A 20,407-nucleotide genomic window follows, 5' to 3' on the forward strand; every position below is an offset into this window, starting at 1 on the left:
AACACAGCATTTTGAAAGCCACGCTTATGATTAACAGTCAAATGAAATAGGCTTTCGTATCTAGAAAGTATATGCTTCTGGATTATATATTTTTTGTACTTTTATTACCTGTTCTTATCTTGCAGTTTGTTTATTTCACTGGTCTGATCCAAAATCTGTTTTTCCAACTTGTTTGTAGACAGGGAATGTTCCAAAAGCTGGAGTTCAAGTCTTGTGGTCTGATTTAATACCTGAATGTAACAAAACAAAATTCCTCTGTATTAATTATTGTTTAAATTAGATGTTAAGTTCCTAAATTATAGGAAAACATAACTGAAACGTTATTTATTTACCCAAGTGGCTTATTTTGGCTTATTTTTCACTTTCAGAACAGGCTTGTGTCAGAACAGGATTACATCAGAGTGTGTTAAACACTTTTTCACCGTGTCTTTGTTTCGGAAGGTGTATGATAGTTCTGGACAGTGGTGTTTGTGTCAAATAATATGATGTTCTTGTTCTGCCACATTTTGTCATTTCTTTTCCACAGTGAGATAAGTGGGAGTATAAAACGGTCACATTTAATGTCAGAAATTGTTGATAAGCGAAATGAGGCTTTTCCTCTGCTCAAAACAAAATGCTGTTCTCACATTTGTTTGTCAGTCAACAAAGTATTTAGAAGTCACATTGCCATCTGTAAAAATGTGGCTTGTTTTCAGCCTGGCATTTCCTGGTTTGTATTCACTTGTTTAGTCTTCTTTTTCCTCTTTTCCTTTTCTCTTTTTCCTATTTTGAAGCTCCTGACAGCCCCTCCGGAAACGGTCACATGGATGTGAGGTGGGAGCTGGGTTTTGCTCTGTGGCCGCTTCTGACACATTGTGTGGCTGTTCCCATTGTGTCTGAACAGCGTAAAGAATGGACTCTCTCGTGTTTGGCCGCCTTCTAGCAGGAAGAGCCCATTACTCACATCCTCTGGGTCGCGGCTACTCAGGATGTGACGCCACGTGTAAGCGTGAGGCAGAGTTGTTGCCCAGGAATGAGGGTCCTTGAAGGAAGCATTGTTTGCCGGGTCTGGGTCATTCCTGCAAGCCGGCCCTGCCCCCGTGCAGGGCAGGGCAGCGCTGGATGCCCTCAGACTGTGAACGCCCTCCTGGGAATGAGCAGGGCCACTGGCCAACCTGAGGGCAGGCTTTTAATAGTAAGACCTGGAATGCAGGTTTGCTGCAGCTTCTTTGGGCCCAAACATTCTATGTTGGTTACAGATAAAAGGAACTGGAAACTCGACCTTTTCTTTAAGGACTGTAAAAAGTACAACAGGGGAGAGAGGGGGGATGGTGTGTGGGTCCCGACTGACCCAGGACCCACTGCGGTGTTTTTCCTTCACTTTTCTGAAGGCCTCCAGCTGCAGGTGACTGTCTAAATTATCCAGGTCACGTGGTCGTCGGTTGCCTGTAAGATCTCAGGCCTCCGACTATCCCTCATGGTCCAGTTGAAGAGTTTGTCACTCGGACAGGCTAGAACTTTGACAGGCTAGAAGAACTTTCTAGCTGGAAATTTTCCCATTTGGATTTAAGCCTGTTTCACACAGAGCTTGCTCAGCAGATGCGACGAGTGAGTTGGTACGGAGTTCCGTCCCTTGGTGGCCTTGCTTAGACTCGAGCGTCTTAATGTGCTGGGGTGAGCCCTATAGGGTCCGGTCTTGCCAGCTACCTTCCTGTTTTCCTGTTTTCCTGGATCTTGTGATATCTGGTTTTGCAATGGTTTTTTTTTTCCTTAATCATGTGACCCCACAAAATCTCATTAAATGCTAATAAGTCTGACATACAGGATGGCAAAGATTCACACCATTGTTCTGTATCTTATCCATTTTTGCTTCTCTTATCTGAAGCAGAGGCAATGTGATACTTTTTTTTTTTTTTGGAAGAGCTTGATTGCTCAGTTTTACTATCAAAAGGTGGGAATGTCACCTAGACATCACTAATTTATTTTAATAATTGATAGTGGATATATTGATACACTTACTTTTAGATTTTTGTGTCTTTTCAGCTTTTTGGATTTTACTGCCTCTTGGGATTACAATTTTCAGTAACTTGTGATCCACTGTGTGAAATATTTATTTTTCCTAAGCTGTTCTGCTGTTGTGGAAAGGTGCAGTAAACAAATAACTTCTTATTTTACCCTCAGATCAGAGTCTTCCCTCCCACCTCCCTCCCCTGCTGTTTCTCTGCCTCACCGGGCGGTTCGCCGGGAGGTGGTAGGAGAAACGCTGGGCCCTTCCCCACGCGGGCTTCTCTCAGCCTGAAGGCTCGGGCCTTCTCCCACCTCCCTTCCCCTCCTGGCTGACACTTGGCATTGCTCGGTCCTTTAGCTTGAGTAGCGAAGTGGAATTGTGTGTCATGGGAGTCGTTTACGATTAAATCTACTTTTGGGGGGAGCATTATGTATAACTCAGAGCAGTATGACGTATAACTTCATAAGCCTATAAAAAAAGCCAGGGTTAGGAACCAGAAAGCTGATTCACCGATGATGAGGCTTGAACTTGGCGCATCTCCGTAAATCGCTCCAACAGCACTCTTTCCCCACCTGGGCTCCTCTTACCAGGTTTTGTGTCATTCAGCGTAGCTCTGGGTGAATTTTGTTTTAATGGTTTACTGTTATTCTTCTAATGTTTTCATATTTCATTTTCTTCTTTCCTACTACTATTCATCGATAGCTTATAGAATCTTAAAGCTAAAAGGGAACTTGGCAGTCAGTCCAGCCAACTCCCCATTTTATGGTTAAAACCCCAGAGGCCCAGGGAAGCCGAGTGCTTTGCTTCGATTCATTCATCCAGTTAGTCCTGATTTTAGATTTCTCTCTGGGTGCAGATTCTTAACTTCTTGTCAGTACATCCTTTTTTCCCCTCCTCTACTCAAGCTTGCTTTGCTTTCCCATCGTCTCACCAGTAGCCGTGCAGCACGATGCTGTGCTGCTGCGCGTCTGGCTGTCACGACCCACCTGAGCTTCAACATCGGTTAACTTCCGGGTTTGCTCTGCTGTTTGGTTTAGTAGGTTGGTTCCTATTTCTATCATCACGGCAGTCTGGTTCTGCACCGCGTTCTGCTGTATCTCTACCATTTCTTTCTTCATGTTGTCCTGGATGTAGTTCTCAAGCTAGAAAAGAACAGGCATCAGAAAGACAGTCATTAGTCGAATGATCAGAAACCTCATTCCTAATTCGTTTTCCTGTCTTTTAAAACATCTGTTGAAAGACTCATGCCTTGCTCTGATTTTGGAATCTTGCTGGATTTTTTTTTTTTAATCACAAGCAGTAAAATACAGTGTGACTTGACGTTAACTCGGAGTCTGGCAGCCCAGTAACATCACGTGTGGAAGATAACTGTTTAGATTCCTGGAAGTCCGCACCGTGGCCGGCAAGGGGCCGCAGCTCAGAGGTGGGCAGATGGCTGTGCAGTCCAGCAGGCAGGACCGCAGGGACTCTGCTGAGTGGCTCAGCATTTCACATGCCAGGCAGGACTGCTGCTTCTCCCGCCAGTCACTGCGGACCGTGGGCATGCCAGCTCGTCTTAATTCACTTAAGCACAAGAGCATCGCGAGGCTCACTTCGCTGCCTAGGTCTTTGGCAGTAGAATTATGTAATTACACACAAATGCAGGCCAGCCAGGTGTGGAAAGAGCACGTGGGCTTCAGCCAGGCACACTGCTCCGTCTTCCTTGGACTCTGAGCAAGTTGCTCAACTTTGGGAGCCACAGTCCTCATATGTAAGGCGTGTTTCTGTTTGGTCAGGCGTGCTTAAGGATTAATTAAGCTTTGCGTTTAAAGTCATTGTGCACGCACAACTTTGGGTATTTAAAATTTAATTTCCTTTCTTTGTTTTTCTTAATGGCCCAGCAGTGGGACCACAAGCCCCTTCATTGGTCTGAATTGTAAGGTCATGAGGGCAGAAACCCTGTTTTTATTTCTTTTTCACATAGTTAGGACTCAAAAATTTTTTATTAAGTTTAATAATTGAGATTATAAAACTGCTTTTTTTAAAAGAAAAACCTGCCCATAGTGCCTTTCTTTAAAACTTGTCCTTCTCTGCAAAGAAACCATTCATAGAGCCAGTCTTCAAACTTAATTTCTCCTGAAATGTTAACAGTTGAGTGATTCTGTGCTTCTGCCTGTAAGAGTAAGGAAATGGGATGGGAAGGGCGGGGCTTCTCCCTGGGAGTCCCAGGGCTTCCTTGTTGGCGCAGTTTGCACACCGCGTCTTGAGTGGTGGTGTGAGGCCTTACGGTTAGTGTGGGAGCGGAGTTCCTGCTGCTGTGATGGACTCCGCCCCTTGGGCTGGTGTGTTCCTCCCGGCTGGTTACCTTGATGGTTCACGGTCGCTCGTGGCCTCCCTTGTTTGGGGCAGATCAAATGTAGCATGAAACCTGACAATTACTAGACCTCTGATCATTTGTAAAGTCTTACAGTTGAAGCCTTTGGTTCTCAATGTGAGTCAAAATAGATTAGATCACTGGTTAAAAAAAAAAGCTCAGGTGCTATTATTTGGCATTCCAACAACCACCCCTAATGCGGACTGCATGAAACCTGAGATGTGATACCCTTGTTAACCTTTGTTAACTAGCTTGCCCTTTATTCCTTGATTCATTCTTTCCTTTCCCCCACCTTTTACAAATTGTAGCTTTTCTAATTTAAATACATGATTTAAGAGCACTCACAGATAGAAGTTTGTCATTTCCCCTCCCTCCTGCTCCCCCCGCCCCGCCCCCTCACTCTGTCTCACTCTCACTTTCTCATTACCATGGGAGTCATGGAATTCTTGAGGTTAAAGTTAAAGCTGTGTAAGTCATCCAGAAGAGTTGTCTGAGTTAGTCTTAACACCCAGCAAAGATAATATTTAGAAAGAATTATTCTGGGAAGTTTGGAACAAGTAAAGATAGACTCAAGCTGGAGTTTGGTTTAAGTCCATACTCTGAAGTAATAATTTACAAACTGGTATAAATGAGCCTTAATCTTCTTATTGATTTCAGTGCTTAAGAGCTAAATAAAAACATTTCTGTCTTTTGTTGCCCTGAATCACTTCACTAGAGGAGAAGATGAATCCTTAACCATCCCCCACCCTGATTCCAGAATGCTGAGTCAGTGTGGTTACCTCCGTGGAGAGCCACGAGAGGACTGTTTGTAATCTGACATTTTAAGGTCAAGTTCCAATTTAAAATTAGACCCAGGAACTTTAAAAGGCATAAAAGACCTGATTTTTAAAAATAAAATTTCTTAACTTTACGGCCATATCTTTCTCTAAGCTTGAGAACGACAGAATACAAAATGCTTTTTAAGTCTCACTATTTTTCAGCTTTTCAGGATGACCAAGCATGTGTGTAAGGTGTATGTGGTTAATCTTACACTGAAGCAAATTATAGATCTCTGTATACATGCGATGTGTGCATCTAGATATTATATATCTAGTAGACACATGTATAGTTTCTATATACAATGTAACTAAATAAAGTGAAATTCTGTGTGATCTGACCCAACGGCTAACTGATTGAAGTCTCTAGGAGAGAAGTGAAACAGAAACAGGAATATCAAGTATCAGGATTTTGTGTTGATTCTCAGCAAGATTTGTCCTTTCAGACTGGAAGGAGCGAAAGGGAATTAAGGTTTTAAGAGATGTGGGTGGTAGCGTAGTCGAGTGCCCTTTCAGAACAGAGAAGGATGTGCGTAGCGCCCGAAACAGTCACAGCGGTAACAGCCACAGTGACGACAGCTGATGCTTGTGGCTTCCGCGCCTCAGCCACCGTGGTCCTCTCCCTCTGGGGACCCCACGTGCCTAGCATCACGAGGGTGCGCGCACTTCTGGGCTGGGGGCCCCAGGCGCACTGGCGTTCACCCAGAGGCCACGCCCACTTCCTGCCTTTCAACAGCCAAGAGTGGTCCATCCCAAAGTTGCTGTGAGTGTGCGATTTCCAAGGTCCTCGGTTCCTTAAAAAAACAGACCACCTAAAAAACAGATAGACCACCTACTACACAGTTGAGGGAGGGGAGGGGACCAGACCTGAAGATAAGCAGTGCCAGTCTCATCTCCTGGGAGCATCATGACAGAGTCCTTTTCTCTCCCAGGACTAGTAGTAATTTTTAAGAGAAAGACTCCGGACATTCATTACATAGTATAAAAATGAACATTTTCCAAGTGAGGATTTCCCGTTTAATGCAGCCTTTCCCTAAATCACTGCATGTCAAGGAACATAAGACCAAACCTGGAAATGAAGATGGTTCGGCTGCTCCACATGGGAAGAGGTGCCCTAAAATCTCTGTCTCTTGACCTTGACTAGTTAGTTCTTTCCCAGTTTATTACCCAGAAGGTCTTTCTGTTCACTATCTTGTGTCTTTATGGTCTGTGACTGAAACCCAGGAATACAGAAATCTGCCCAGTGAAATTTCATTCCAGTGTAAGGAAGTCTTAGTAGAAGAAGAAACACGTGGCAAATAAGATCTTTCCTCCTGTGGGCAGCGCCCTGCTCCCAAATGCTTCCCTTCTGGCTGTTTGCACTTAGCAGCTCTTATCTAAACTGTTCCAGGACACTTGAACCTCCCGAGGGAGGGGTGTGGTTCTTTCCCTTTTCACAAGGGTGGCTTCACTACTCATGCTTCGCAGGAACGTTTGACGTTGCCTCCAGGTCTGAAGATGATTAGGCAGTGATTCTGATTTGTGGGTCCAAGTGCCTGGGAAAGGCTCCCATGACAAGTCTGAAAGGACCATGTGGACGTTCGTTTTGTCCTTGTCTTAATTGATGGTCCAAGCGCTCTTCTAAGTGTGGGTCCTTGAGCTGTTTCTCTTTCCTTGGGATTCAAATGACTCATCCAAACTTAAAGTAACATTTTAAGGCCATCGCTGTGATTATAGTTACATAGATCCTTGCTTGGTATTATTTTGATTTGCTTAAAAAAAGAATTACACCCTAAACACCATCTTTAAAAGTTATCAACACAGCAAAACTCAAGTAACAGAAGAAAATATTTTAACACAACATAGACATATATATGTGTGTATATATATATATATATTTTATGTAAAATATATCCTGAAGTTTTCCTTGCTCCCCCAGCATTTGAAACGAAGTTTCTTATTACTCCCCCAGCATCTGGAAAAATCACATTTGACAGGAAAAATAAGTCAATTTGCGAAGCAACTATGGCAGATTGATTACATGCTGAAATGTTTCCCTGGCTATCTTCCTTCTCAGCAAGATTATCATCATTATTTTTTGTACCAAAAAGAAAGTAATCTTGAAATTGGCTGGGGGAAGGAAAACATAGATAGCGCCGGACAACCATCCCTAACTTGGAGATTCTGATGCTGGTCCCTTACCAACCATACAGATCCTGGCTCAAAGATCGCTTCTCCTTAAACAGAGCTCCATGTCCCGAGGCCAAACTAGTTTTTGTCCATCTGAATGCCCCAGTTTCCATAGGAAATTAACAGACAACTTGAGGTTTCACTGGAAATGTACTCTCTAACATTTCAGTCTAGAAACGAAATATTATAACTGTTCTCTCTTTCACCCACACACCCCTAAAAGGATGTGTTTTCCTACCTCCGTCACCCCTCCAGCTTGATCCCTTCTTCCCACCCAAGCCTCCCCCCAACCCACTTCCCATCTTCTAGATTGTCACGGAGCCCCCACCTGCTCCACCTCCGTCCCACCTGAGTGGCGGCCCTCAGAGCAAGCTTGACAAGCCTGCACAGTGGCCGTGAGATGAAGGGCAGGTTGTCTGGTGGGCCCTGGGTTCCCTCCCTGACCTGTGCTCTGTCATCCCCTTGCCTCACTTCCTGGACACTGCTGCCTCCCAGGTGTCCCTGGCCACCGAGGCCGCTTCACCCCTCGGGCCTCTGTCTGCCTCTGCTTTGCCTTCCCCTCCTGCAGCCAGGCCCTACACCACTGTGTGGTCACCTCAGATAGGCTGCCTTGTGTGTGACAATTCAATGTCAAGATATTTTGTTTTTGTCTATTGATTTTTAAATCTAAAATACTACAGGGTTATGTTCTCATTTGCTTGGGATATGGAAATTCCACTTTCCAGCCATACGCCCTAGAAACAATGAGCAAAACATTTGCTCCTGAAATTAGTTGGAAAGCTTGAATGCAAGGTTATTAAATCGAGGGATATTCTGTCTGGAAGGGCTTGTGACCTAATGCTCCTGGTTCCCTGTCATGAGGAAACTGAAACATCTTCAGGGTCTTCAGAAAAGTGGTAAAACGGCTTTCCTCCCCCTCCTCGTAATGTTTTGTTTGGTTTTGGTTTTTAATCCAGAGGTTTCACTGCCCAAGCAGTTGTGTCTCCAGCAGTGTCTCAGGGGCGATGCAGAGGTTACAGGGGGAAAGGTGTGCAGGGCCGGAGGCTGAGGGCACCACCTGTGCGCTGGAGGTGATGTTCAGATGCCCCGTGAGCTGGGGAGTCCCTCCGTTTCCTCTCTGTGCTGAGGCCTTGCCTGAATTCGCACATCCAGAAAAGCCCACATCAGAGCCATTTGCCTTCCACCAACTCCGTAATTTGGGCCTTTTCTGTCCTCGTCCAAGTCTGGGGGACAGGCCGTCAGGGTAAGCATGGCTCTGCCAGCACAGCTGTTGTGGTTAATAAGCAAATCCATTTCCATCCACGGTGACTGCGTGGACCTCCACCCCCCACCAACCCGCACACGTGGGATCTTTCAAGTAATTCCGATAACTCATTTTTTCTGGCCTGCTTTTCACTTTTTTCTATTAACCGTGTATGAGCGACATTCTGTTATCTGATTCCGGGTCTCGATAACCCGGCTCCTGTTTTCAGTAGTATAAACAGACGAGCCCAGTGCTGACTAGTAACCTGAAGACTCGACTGGGGACAGTTGGTGCCAGACTGAAGTTAATACCTGTCCCCTCCTCCTGTGACAAACGAAATTTTAAGTTACCTGAGAACACCAGTACATCTGGGCCCCATCAGGGCGTACGTCTGCTTTTATCTGTGAGTAAAACTGCATATTCCTTTTCATTATTTAATGGGGTTTTTAAAAATCACATGCATTCACTCTCTCTTTGCCTCTTTGTATGTTACACCCTCATGATCACTCCAGAATCTAGCAGAAAGTGTATTTTTCCCCTCAAAATGTTCCAGTCATTGCCTACTGATAAAAAGGCTGTTTTTTTAAGTCAATAGCAGCCCTTTTAAATATATGCAAGCTTCACGACGCTGGTATAGCAAAACTTAGGGCATTTCACATGGGAAAAGCGGTTCATGTTTTACACACGTGCAGCTTTTAAGAGGGCTCTTAAGGTACATATAAACTCAGCCAGATATTTGCTAGAGTTCTGGCTTGCAGCACCTTACAGATACTTGTACGTCAAGGAGCAGATAAAATGCAGCAGATACTGTAAGATTATGAGCATGTTTATATACAGCAAGAATAATTACAGCAATTTAGAGTCGCCAAGTGCTTATATAGATACATATTTAGATCTCACTTGATTCTCATTCTGCCTTAGCTTGGGTTTCCCCCAGAGCAGAGCCCGATACAGAGGCCTGCGTGCAGGAAGTTTACTTAGGAAGTGGTCCAGGGAGCAGCCGCGGAGGACGGAGGGGGAAGCAGGGAGGAGAAGGCCAGTTCAGACACGCGGACTCCATTGACCACCACTCTGGCAACCGGTGAAAAGTCCCACAGAACCTTCTGAGGAGCCCTAGGAAACGTGTTTCAGAACTGTCCACCTGGGCAAGAAAGAGGGTGCTGCCGTCCCTGGCTGGGCCAGGGTGGCCCCCGGCATCAGCTCCCCCTGCTGCTGGGCTGTGCTTGCAGGAGCCCCGCAGGGTTCCCCGGGCAGGAAGCAGGGGTCTGGGGTACTGACCACGGCAGGGCCCGAAAAGCAAGGTCAGAGCAGTCAGGTCTCACGCACAGCCCCCCGGCCCCGCCGCTACTGTGACAGAGGGTTGAGGCCAAGATGGTGTGGCTCCAGGACCCAGGTCGCCTGAGATGCTTGGGTCACAGCCCTGACACCTGCAGCCTGCTGACATTGCCGGGGGAGAGCTGTTGTAAAGGAGGCCCTTCTGAAAAGGGCCGTGTTGGTCACGGATGGAGAAAGGGTGAGGCTGCAGGCAGAGGCCACGATCCCCATGTGCAGAAGACGGAACGTGAACTTGGCAGGCTGTCGCAGCTGCAGCAGTTGAGGAGAACTTTTCTTTCACCTCAGCCAATGCTCGGCTGCACCGAGACTCCTGCACTGGGCTGGTTCCTGGGAGAGTTTGTTCGCAGCCTAGGAGAGGCAGGTGATGCTTCCTGCAGAGGTAGAGAGGGAACACCAGACTATTCTTTCCCTGATAAAAGCAACTGACTTGTCAGCCATTGCAGTGTGAGCAGACATTCAGCTCTGGGAAGGAGATTTAATGAATTTAGTCTACAAAATACTGGGGATTACTTTTTAAAAACTAAAGTGTTCTTGCCTGTCTGAAATCAAGGTGTGCTGAGAAATAAGTGAGTAAATATTTCAGTGTCTTTCTGTGGCAGGCAGAATCTTTGAAACATTGTGTATTCATAAACACATGCATGTGTATAAACATACATATGTGGTCGAGTGTGGAGATGAATACAGACAGATACGTCCATCCATTGTCACCTCTCCTTGGGGTGACAGACCTTCAAAAACTGGGGAGAAGGGAAGACTTGATAAATCAATAACACTGCTGAACTCTCATATGAATGAGGTTCCGGCCCCTGGACCCCAGCACCAGCTGACAGTAGAGTAACGTTAAAACCCCAGTGACCCACTGCCAGAAAACCAAGGTCAGAGCACTCACACGTCTCACCCACAGCTTATTTATGTCTTTTATCCCAAAGCTTATTTATGCCTTTTATGCATCTCATTTCTGCTGTCTCTTTCTGCCTTATGTGGGTTTGCCAAAATCCCAGGTAGATTTCTAGGAACAAGACCGTGTTATCATCTTTGAAGCAGGCTTTTTTTTTTCCTTTTAACATGAAATACATGTACACTGTCGCAGTGACTCCACTGTAGGGCTGCGAAAGGGAAAAGACTAATTTAAATGGTTTTTGTCTTGAAGATACTTTCAAGACAAACTAGTTCTTTATAAGGAAGGCAGGAAGCTGGTGTTGCTTCTTTAAAAGAAAGAGAAGCGGGGTGGGAATGCAGATGGGATGCCTGAGAAATCGCGGAATGAAGGGGCCGTGCAGCCCCGCTGAGCGGAGCGCCGCCCAGCAGAGCAGACCTCCCGCCAGGCCCTTCTGCCGCTGCAGCTCCCGTCTGCTAGCCAGCTGGGAGGGGGAGAGCTCCAGCGGAGAGGGCCTCGGGGATAGCAGCGGAAGATGCCCAAAGGACACGGGATTAACTGCATGAGAATTTAACGACGAAGTATTCCATCCCTTGTATACGATCATATACTGACCCACCCCCAGCAAACGTGCGTTTTACGGTGTTTACTCAGTATGGCCGATAGCTCTCTGTGAACTGCTCACGTTCTCTTGTCTGAACACCATGCTAGGTACTTGCCGGTGGATTTGAATAACTGGGTACAGCATATACTTGCGAACTCTCTCCACGGAGGCGACTGACATTCCCACGGTGCTTTGGGGGTGGGGGCGAGCTGAGGGAGTTTCCTTCACGCCATGCTCTGGCCGGCCGAACTGCGAGGATGCTAGGAAACCTTTCGGCAAGTTTGTTCTTTTCATTTTGCTTTTCATGTTCATAAAGCTGTAGCTGCAGCTTTTTTAATTTTATGATTTTGTGACAGCTAGAGTTCATGCTTTTCTGAACCACAAAGGACAGAAAGTCTACCTTTTCTACTGTATTAGACGATCTCTAATTCGACCTCTGGTTCAGTCCTCACAAGGGTTTAAAGCTGTAATTTTTTTTTTATTTTCTTATTAGTTTATGTAAGTCAGTGGCCTGTGTGCTCATATGTAGCAAAGCATCCTAAAAGTGATCGATCCTTTTTTTTTTAATTCACATGAGAAATATAAATTTTTTTCTTTAATAGGTTGTGTTTTGCAGGTTAATTTTTAAAGCTGTAATGCATTTTTAAGCATTTTAACAACTAATTTAAACCTGATCATTAGTAATTTTTTTTCTAATCAGAAACAATGCAACAAAAACAGAACAATATTCCATACCTACATTATGTGGCAAATAGAATAGTATGGCTTTTTTTTTTAACTAATTATAATTCTTTTCTTTATCTCTTGGTCTGAAATTTGATAAGAAGTGTATCAAGCATATACCAAAGCACCTACTGTTCACCGCTGAAATGTTTTGCTAGCCCAGCTGGGACCGCGGTTCAGTCTGGAAGGCCAGGGGAGAGCCTTGTGCGTGTCCCTGTCTGCCTGTGGCTCGCAGTCCCGAGGAACTGTGGTGACTGCAGTTTGACTCCCCGTGAAGAAAGCCTCCCCCGGGAACCACAGTTGGTGATTCTGACTTTGGACAAATCAGTGAGCATCTGGTTATGTCTTCCAAGGCCTCCAGACCCGAAATAAGAGCGTGTCTGACTACAAAGTATATGTTGTATCAAACTTCTCTCTACAGAATACCCGCCCTAGGGATGATGCTGTGCCTGACTCATTTTTCGAGGGAGTTCGTTTCGATCTTTCACTGCCGGGGCACGCCGTTCACACGCAAGGGGTGTCGCTTTCTCTCCAGAGGTGGAGTAAAAACAGATCTGCAAACCTGGGCTGTAAAGTGGAGATGTCGCTGCCCCAGGTTGAGCTCAAATGCACAGTATTACGTTTCTGTATGATTAGTTACTTATCCTAAAGTAATTTTTGAATAAAATTTCACTCAAAGAAGGCATCCATTTAAACAAAGATACCGATGTGGCATCCAGAGTTACGCGTTGCCACGAGATGAACCTTTCTTACAGACTCACTTGCTCTGTAAAATCGGTTGGGCTGCCCAAATCATGAGGATTTGAAATAGGTTTTGTGGCCAAGTATGTGACACCAAATTGAAACTGCTGAGCAGCATCCCTTGGTGAGCATTTTGCAGTGGTTTCTGTCTCACGATAGAATTATTATTTCAACGTGTGAACGTTGCTCCCTGGGGACTGGCTTGCTGTGCTAGTGCGCTGCAACTCAATTTTTTAAAATAACACAACAGATTGCTAGTCAAATTAAATGCTGTCCCAGGCATCCCGTGGAGGGAAAGAAACCCACGCAAAAGAGCACTGACTGTACAACCCCATTCATCTCAAGTTCAGGGCTAGACCAAGCCTGCTGGTGGCGACAACAGCCAGAATAGTGATTTCTGGTTGGGAGGCGTTTAGTGGGTGCCAGAGTTATTAATGGAGAAGGAGCATGAGGGGACGCTCTGGGTGCTTGAAACGTTTTCTGTCTTGACCCCAGCACTAGTAACACGAGTAAATTCATATTTTAAAAGTTCACGGAGCTGTCAACTTAAAGGTTAGTACACTTTATACCCTTCCTGTGTTTGAGACCGCAACAAAAATATTTTTAATGGAAAAGACATTAAAAATGAAATATTCAACCAATTTTGCTGCGACACTACGACCCTAGTTGCTACAGCTGATTTTATTTACTTGTTTCTGTAGCTTTCATCCTGTGGTACCTAGGTACCACCTAAAGAAATGAACTTTCAAAAAGCAGTTTTGAAGTGACTGTCTGCAGACAGTCATAGATTAAACTGTTCCAGCTGCCCAAAGAGGGTTAAAAGTACTCAATTAGGTAAATTAGTAATTTAACATTCCTAAACTTAATTCTTTCCGGATCAAGCATAAAAGGCATTTGCTCTTGGAAGACCAAGAAAGAATTCGTCCAGTTCCCATTAGTCTAAAAATAAGTAATAAATAAATAAGTAAATAAATGCCTGAGTCATGGACTGCATCTTCAGTGGCGAGTGTAGCAAGAAAATGATTCACTCTTTGCAGAGTTGTGCTGCCCATAGCCCACTGGAAGGAATACAAAATTACTCTGAGAAAAGCGAAATAAAAATTAGCTACCGCATTTAGCGATATTTTGAGTTACTCCAGTTCAAGTAGCTCTTGCTTTTTGAGCGGCAGTGTAGAAACATGAATAAAGTAGCTTTGTGTTGGATTAAGGTGGGAAGGAAGTCACATTTGTGATGGGAAGCTGTTGTGAAGTCTTCATTACAGCGCAGGTTGTGGAACGCAGACACACCTGGGTGTGAATCGTAGCTCAGCAACATACTAGCTCCCAGAACAACTTTTTAAACCTCAGATTTCTCACTGGTAAAAGCAGTATATAAGTAAGTGCCTGTTGTCGCACGCTAGTCTGAAAATTAAATGGAACCAACGAGCAGAGTTCCCAGACTGTGTGCCAAGCCAGCCTGGGTCCCTGCAGCAAACTCCTGGGAGCACTGGAGATAGCTTAACTCTTCGAGGGAAAGCCAACAATGCCTAACATCTGTCAGCCACTGGAAGAAACAGTAGCTCAGAGAAGCTTGGTTTCAACACTGTTAGCTCGTGCCGCTGAGCAAGGCTGGGTTTTGGGTGGTTGCCGTTGTAAAAAGCAAGTACTGCACAGACTCAGCCTGGAACTTGAAATGGGACGGTGGTGTCGGAGCTGATTCCTGAGTGTGAGAAGTGAGCAGTGCCTAGTTAACTAGCAAACATTCCACAACTTGTAAGTAACGGGTTACTTTAGTTTTCCAGCATTTAGGAGGGTGCACGCCCAGTGCACCCTCTGCGCAGCTTCCCTTCCCCCCACCCAGATATTGTCTGTATTTGCTATTTCTGTGATTGGATAATGCTTATTGGAAAAACAGTAAGTCAAAAAGAACTAGTAAACATACAAGATCTTCATTAAGACGTACACGTGAATATTTCCTAACTTTGGCCATAAAGAAATACAACCGCGCTTCTTGCGAGCTCATTGTTTGGCGCAGTATCTCGTTTCAGGCCAACGACTTTCCTAAGCATCATGTACTTGGGAGAAACGTTCTTAGAGCAACGTGCCCACGTTCTGCGGGAGAGCGTGGCGGCCTCGGGCTGCTGTGTGTCTGGCGGTGTAGTGGAAGTACAGGCTCTGCGCCAGTTTTACAAAAGTAACACGGTCCCTTTCTGCATGTAATTTATAGTTTGCATGCTTGCCATCCTCACTTGTTCAAAGCTGAACTAGTTTTATAACATACAGAAAAGCCAAATTTACTTGAACACCAGAGCAATTTGGGAAATAAATTTTCAGGGTGATTCTCCAAATGCTTGTGGTAAAAGTACAGGGACGTGAATCATTTTCCCATAATTAGTTTCAGTTCTGGAGTCTGCCCCTCACCCCGCTGCCTTGCACGCATGTCTACTCCATGGAAGCTCGTGGAAAATTCCTCTCCCCTTTCACTCCGCTGCCGCGAGTTATAAAAAGCATGCCATTCAGAACTGACTTTTTCTTTTGCATGCTTCAATTTTTACTCACAACTTGAAGGGGAAAAAAAATAATTTCAAGAGATAGTTCTCTGTCAACGGGGTGAGGTGCCATAGCATCACTCTGGGCCACCACAGAACGGCTGGCTCACTTTGCTTCATCGTTAGGGGCAAATATTTATGTCATCAAGTGCTTTTTGAGGGGTGTCTGACAGTGCAGCATGCCTCCTTGTCTTCAGAGCCCCATGAAACCATTCACACAAGTCACTTAGATCCACATCAAACTAATTCAGTGGGAACAGCAAGCTCACATGCAAGTGGGGGTGAGGGGTGAGGGGCAAATAGGAAATGGGGGTGAGGGGCAGACAGGAAGTGGGGGTGAGGGGTGAAGGTGTAAAGGGAGTGGGAAGGAGGGGTGAGGGGAAAACAGGAGGTGGAAATGAGGGGTGAAAGCACACATAGGAAGTGAGGGTGAGGAGTGAAGGGGCAAATAGGAATTAGGAATAAGAAATGAAGGCACACACAGGAAGTGGCAGTGAGGGGAAGCAGGAAGTGGGAATGAGGGGTGAGAAGAAACAGGAAGTGGGAATGAGGTGAGGGGAAACAGGAAGTGGGGATGAGGGGTGAGGGGAAACAGGAAGTGGAGGTGAAGAGAAAGAGGAAGTGGAAATGAGGGATGAGGACACACACAAAGCAGAGAGCTGTGGCAGAGGTTTTCCTGTTGTTAAGAGTTCATTTGTTTATTTCAATCAAAATAAGAGTCATCTTGCCCCCATTTTTTAAACCAAAAACCACTGTGGTCACTGCTGTGACTTGGTCTTGACTCCTGCAAGCCAGGTTAATTCCGTCAGTGCTAGTGAATTCTCGACGGTTCCCTCCATTGTAGAAATCTGGTTGTGAGTTGACGTGGTCCACATTCCAGCTTACACTTTATGGCTCGGCATCTTTGCTGAGTCCCCTCAGCGGGAGGACCTACGCTGGAGTTTTGGCTGCTCTCTGGGAATCAAATTATGAGTGGCTGGTTCTGCTGGAATCTTGGCGCTCTTCTGCAGTGACTTTAGAGGCACTTTGGCTTAAAGAGGCCAGAGTTAGAACTTCAGTGAAGGTTTTCCCAGAACGCCCGTCCCGCATCCCAGCACTTTGACGTGGTGTGTGTAGACCTCTTTTAAATGTTCCTGAACCCCTAAACCTCCTGGCGCATGGATGGCTCTGGGGGGAGAAGTCCACACTAGCCTGGGAAGTTTCCTGAAAACGGCAGTGGTGAACTCAGAACTGGGATGTGACCCTCATCTTAACCCTTCTTCCCTGTGGCCACTAGCTCCACCCCGGCCTCAGGGAAGCAGCTCTCGGTCGTTCATGGCCCGGTTGCTGGGGCCTGGGTGGTCCCTATAGCTCTTTCCAAAGCAGGAACAGCCTGCCCCCGTCAAGGGAGGAGCTGATATGACCCCTGGTGCAGAAAGTACACCTAATGGGTTTTCATAATGATGACCATAAGACTCATATGTTGAAGTGTAAACCATTTAGAAAGGTTTGAAAAAGAAAAAATCCTGGTGCCCCCAGAAGCAAGCTCTAATCAGGGAAATTGTGTGTGTGAAGCATCATCTCTGATGCTGGAAAACAAAGTGTCAGGGGACAGGGCGTGCTGGGTGAGCACTGGTCAGGTCGATGTTTTAGCCCCACTTTCTTTTCCACTCCCTGTTTACACAGCCTGTCCTTTCCTTAGTTGTCTGCTGTACTTACTATCTCCTGGATGACCTCCTGTTGTAACCTTAGTGCGGCTGTATTATGTTCGACCAGTACTTAAACATATTCCTCAAAGTTCTCTCTCGGCTCCTCAGGAATCAACACCAAAACCACTCTGCAATATGTTTTCTGAAGAGCGAGTTCCGTTAGAAGGTAGGTTAGTCTTGGAAGTCATTCATGGGAGCTTTAAGTCAGGCCAATTCCAAAGATAGATTCCAAAGATAACAGTACAAGAAGAGCAACACGTGGGTTTGTCCAATTAAGAAATGTTGACTTCCACAAAAGATCCCAGGTTTCCAGCTACAGTGGTACAAGGGGCACATAAGTTGTGTCACACAATGAAACACTACGCGGTAATGGAAAAGGGTGAACTTTAATACACACAACAACATGGGAAAATCGCAGAGATAATTAAAAACGCCAAAAAAAGAGTACATACTGTATTCCAATTAGGTGAAGTACCAAACTTAGCAAAATTAACCTATAGTGGCAGAGGGCAGTCTTGAGAGGAGGGGCTATGGAGTGGGTGGGGCAGGAGGGCGCCCTCTGGTGGTCATTATACAGGTATCTGCATGTAAGTTACACACTTCAGATTTGTTCATTTTATTCTAAGTTATACCTCAAAAAAAAAAAATGGTGCATTCCATTAAACAGAGACGGCACGGAGTCTGAGTCATGTCTAAACCAGCATCTGAATAAATGAAAAGGCAGTGGCTGACCTCGGGGGGCAGAGATCTGTGCGTGAATGGAGTAAGTTCCTGCTCTTCACAGCTTCTCAGTTTGCCACCCCTTATTCCTCCAGGGCTGTCTTGGGAAGAGTTACATTCCAGTTTTACTTATTCGTGAGTCCCTCCCTATGTCTGAAAACATGGGCAACGGGGCGCCATTGTGTGCAGAGCCACTGGCTGCCGTATTGCTGTTGGATGTGCATCTTGAGACGCCAAAGGACGGCAGCTGCTGTTTAAGCTTTTGCAACATCACCATCACATGGAGGCTTAATCATCTGGGTTTCACTGCTCTGGGTCCAGTCCTGAGAGTGAGAAAGCAGAGCTGGGAGGAGGTGCAACAGTGCCATTAACTGCAGGGCTTGGTACGAGGTCATACCTGGGTTTAAATCCCTGCTGTGCAGCCGAGTATCTCTGGAACCTAGCAAGTCACTTAGCATGTCCACACTTCTCAGCATCCCCTGGGGTAAAAGGAAACAGTATCTACCTCAGTTGGTCTTTTCACTGTCCCTGTATTTCCCACACCTGCTCTTCTTCCTAGTGGTGGGTGTGCTTTGGGTGAGACTGTTGTGTGTAGTGTCAGAATGGCAGGTGTTAGGGACCACTGTGAGTCTGTTAGCTCTCCTGATCCACACAAAGAGATGTATGGATCTCTATTTAAATCTTTTGAACTATCTGTGTTATTGTAAGAAGCTCTGAAGTAAACTCGATCGTCGTCTTGTCAACTGTGTGGCGTCAGATACCACCCTGAGCCTGAGTTTCCTCAGTAAAGGGAGAACAGTCTCTTCCTTTAATGGGCTGCCATGAAACTCAGTGAGCCAGTGTCACAGGTCACGTGCACCTGCTAAATGGCAGCCGCTGTGCTGACGACCGGCAGCACCCTGCGTCCGTCATTGCACGGTAACAGCTATACAAGGGCGGAAAGAGCGTTTCTCTGCTTTGACCTTTGTGACTGCCGTCATATGAACGTTATTATTTTTTTTTTGCAAGAACTCTGTAGACATTTAAACAAACCAGCGAAGGATGCTGCATCACAGTAACGAGCTGAGAGCCCCCTTGTTTGGGAAGAGGTGAGGGAGTGGTGCTGGGTCATCTCCGTGGCTGCTAGAGTTGACCCGTATTCCCTTCTTCAGATTTTGAGTCACTTAAAACTGAAGTGGGTGGAGAAAGTGCCCCAATTAAGTAGAGAGAATTGTTTATTCATCAGATATTTTCATCCTTTTCCCCCTCATCCAGAGACCATTTATTCTTAACGGTAGTGGTGTCTGGAGGGGAAGATGGGGAAGGGAAGAGCAGCACACTATCGGTTCTGTCCGTTGCAGCTGGAAAACCTTCCTGGCACAAGGCAGGCTAGTCACGTCACAATAAATAAATGATACATATTAAACATGGTCCAATTAGAGGAAGAGCATATAGATTTATTGTGCTTGTCCAAAGCCAGAAGGGAACCGTATTTGAAAACATGGACAATTAATTGTACATCACAGAATGAACAGTCGTTTTTTGAGGGGATGGTGGTCTGATTAATGTTGGTTCTTTAAACTGTAACATAATTATCCCAACCATCACTGCTTTTAAGAGCATTTCCCTATTGCAGTTAAGTTAAAACCAATTCAGGTTAGGAATTCCTGTTATTAATACTTTGTTAAGACTGGATAAGTTTATTTTATTTTATTAGGAAACTTAAGAATCTATGTCTTAGTAGCTAAAAATAATAAGGAATTTCATACACATAAACCAAATGTTAAATACAGATAATTGGCTTGTGGTCAGAGTTTGATTATTTTATGTTATTCAGCAAAATACCTTCTCTCTAGCAGCATTTTTGTACCAGGATTTCCCATTAAGAAGATCGTTTTGCTTGGAGAAGTTTTAAGCTACATCTGTATGTAATAATTTTTCAAGATTCCAAAGACTAGATAGTACTTAGTAAAACTCAAAGGAATACTTCAATTATCTTCAGATTTATGTTTGTGATTATCCAGCATATAACCAGGAGTTGATAATATCTTGTTGATCCACAAATCTAATGGCAGAGAAAATGCTTTCAGGAGCCCGGAGGAAACAATACCTCTTAGGAGTTTTGAATCTTTTCTACCAAGATGTGCGGGTTGACCAGTTAACCCCAGAATGCCTGCTCTTTAATATTCATTTAGCTCCTGCTGTCTTCTGTAAGAACAGAACATACAAAAGAGTAGCAATGCTCATGGCTTACTGAAAGCTGAAGCGATAAAAAGTAAGTTTAACCTTAAGGTCTGACTGTGCTAGTGGGCTCCCGGCACTACCTGCATGTGTGACGGGGCACAGGTAGGGCGGTTTAGGAGAAGATGCCAGGAGGGCTGTGGGGCAAGGTGTTTCTGCAGAGGCGCTCAGCCATCTGATGTAAATCAGGTCGTTCTACAGGTGCATTTACAACTGTCCTTTTCGATGTAACTGCCCTTCACTGACACAGTGAAGCTGTGCCTTGAGGTATAAAGTCAGACCATTTAACCTGAGAAGATTGTGTGGAATGTAAGCTTTACTGTGAGATTTATACAGATCTTGATAAGATGTTTCTAATATGGTTATTAAGATTAACTGCAATGACAGTCCCTGCCATGCTGTAG

The 20,407-nt window shown here is 45.2% G+C and overlaps 2 protein-coding genes across 5 annotated transcripts in view; one reads left to right on the forward strand and one right to left on the reverse strand.

Annotated features, from left to right (window-relative positions):
* The window catches only part of MCPH1 (microcephalin 1), a 188,071-nt gene that overhangs the window by 98,225 nt on the left and 69,439 nt on the right, over window positions 1-20,407 (forward strand). The window lies entirely within an intron of this gene.
* The window catches only part of ANGPT2 (angiopoietin 2), a 51,228-nt gene that overhangs the window by 20,840 nt on the left and 9,981 nt on the right, over window positions 1-20,407 (reverse strand). For both annotated transcript variants that reach the window (XM_010953342.3, XM_045515536.2), the window contains exons 2-3: window positions 2,974-3,129; window positions 109-230 (exon numbers count right to left, since the gene is read on the reverse strand). In XM_010953342.3, the coding sequence (XP_010951644.2) occupies window positions 109-230; window positions 2,974-3,129 (278 nt within the window). The remainder of the gene's footprint in view (window positions 1-108; window positions 231-2,973; window positions 3,130-20,407) is intronic.

This window comes from Camelus bactrianus, chromosome 26, assembly GCF_048773025.1.
Source record: "Camelus bactrianus isolate YW-2024 breed Bactrian camel chromosome 26, ASM4877302v1, whole genome shotgun sequence".
NCBI lineage: Eukaryota > Metazoa > Chordata > Mammalia > Artiodactyla > Camelidae > Camelus > Camelus bactrianus.